General features: G+C 43.0%; 1 protein-coding gene across 1 annotated transcript; it reads left to right on the plus strand.

The window, feature by feature from the left end:
• The first annotated feature begins 6 nt into the window (after positions 1–6).
• Positions 7–1,576, plus strand: LOC109509676 (ankycorbin-like). The gene is made up of 4 exons (XM_019859499.1): positions 7–446; positions 958–1,154; positions 1,243–1,357; positions 1,436–1,576. Exons 1-4 carry the CDS (start codon positions 37–39, stop codon positions 1,572–1,574), a joined length of 861 nt encoding a protein of 286 aa, XP_019715058.1. The 5' UTR covers positions 7–36; the 3' UTR covers positions 1,575–1,576.
• Positions 1,577–1,632: the final 56 nt, after the last annotated feature.

Below are 1,632 nucleotides of genomic sequence, written 5' to 3' on the forward strand. Positions count from 1 at the left end.
GAGGAGAGGCAGCAAGCCGAAGCACTGACACAACAAATGGCCGCTGAGAGAGAAAACACAGAATCAACACTGAGGCAGCTCACCGAAGAGAAAGCCCAGCTCCTCACCAACCTTGATCTTCTCTGCGAGCAGAAATCTCAACTTGAGGCTCAACTCAGTGAGCTGGCAAGCAAGCTGAATCAAGCAGTGGAGGACAAACTTCAGCTGGAAGAAACCAATGATCAACTGATGGAAAAGAATGTGGCGCTGAAGTCCAGTGAAGCCCTGCTGATGGAGGAGAAGCAGCGGATCCAAGCAAGCGAAGGGATGCGTGATAACAAGCTGGCTTCTCTGCAAGAGGAAAAGGAACATATCCAAAACCTCCTCCAGTCCTCTGAACAGGAGTGTCACCTGATGAAGGATCAACTTCAAATGACAGAAAAGCGGATGGAGGAGAACAGAGCCAGGTATCGTTATTACAGTTCTTTTTATTTTAACTGGTTAACACAGTATAGTACAATGAATTGTCCCAGCATTTGCAAATAGTACTGTACTTCCCTTGCATGTGGGAAAGGAGAGCCAGTTGCAGATGAACTTTTCAACTATTTGTTGAATGGCAATGGTGAACAGTTGAACACAAACACAGTCGGCACACTTGAGCAAGTGCGCCTCTTGGCATTGCTCATGCCCAGACACTCACATCCAGACTCACAGTCAAATGCAACTGTCAGATATGTGTTGTATTTTCTCTCCGTATGCTTGCATTTTCTTTGTGTTGAAATATTTTAACAATGTTTAAAATGTGCTGTTTAATTAATTTTTTAGAAAGTATCCATATTGAAAATGAATTAGATGGCAAATTTTTACCTAATGCGGGTGGATCTGGAATGTATCCTGACGAAACGGGGGGTTTCTGTGTCAGTGTTTCTGCTCTTCTGTTTATGTTTAAATAACCATTGCAGCTTGATTGTGTTTCAGGAACCAGCAGTTTGAAACAGAGCAGGCTGAACTGCACCAGAAGTTGTCATGCTTACAACAAGAGCTGAGTGTATTAAAGCACCAGTATGACTTGTTGCTGGAGCAAGTGGGCCAACAAAACCATCTCATACAGCAGCTCCAACGGAGCCCCCAAGAAAACTTGAGCCCCGCAGAGCCTGAAGAGGCAGACATGACTGGTGAGTGCAAACAAATGCTAATGTCATAAGGGCTTTTTATTTGAACCATGACACATTGAGATTGACTTATCTGTAATGGTAATTCCAGCGGAGGCAGCAAGCCACATTGATGTTGAAGCCACTGTGGAACCAGCATTAAATTCATTGACAGGAAATGAGGCCAAATTGGAGGAACTGTCAATTCAACCTGATGAGTCCCCCAGGTATGGCAACATTTCATTTGAACTACTCAAAAATACACATTTAGGAGCAATACAATGAATCTTCCTTTAATCTTGTAGTGAAACGGAACAAATCCTTGAGCCGGATGTAATCCAACCAGAGATGATCGAGGAACATGTGGAAGAAGACAGAGATGTATGTATCGAAGTTAGACACCAAATGCAGATAATCGACGGGAAACTATTTGATCAGGTATAAGAGAATTGTTTTTGATTGAGTTCTCCCTTGACCAGGTTGCTGATAAATGTTTTTTTTT

This window comes from Hippocampus comes, unplaced genomic scaffold (assembly GCF_001891065.2).
Source record: "Hippocampus comes isolate QL1 unplaced genomic scaffold, H_comes_QL1_v1.1 C16994432, whole genome shotgun sequence".
NCBI lineage: Eukaryota > Metazoa > Chordata > Actinopteri > Syngnathiformes > Syngnathidae > Hippocampus > Hippocampus comes.

Coding starts and splice junctions, on each gene's coding strand:
- LOC109509676 (XM_019859499.1), top strand. CDS start 37: ATGGCCGCTGAGAGAGAAAACACAGAATCAACACTGAGGCAGCTCACC. Junction 1,155..1,242: donor TGAAGAGGCAGACATGACTG/GTGAGTGCAAAC, acceptor TGGTAATTCCAG/CGGAGGCAGCAAGCCACATT. Junction 1,358..1,435: donor CAACCTGATGAGTCCCCCAG/GTATGGCAACAT, acceptor TTAATCTTGTAG/TGAAACGGAACAAATCCTTG.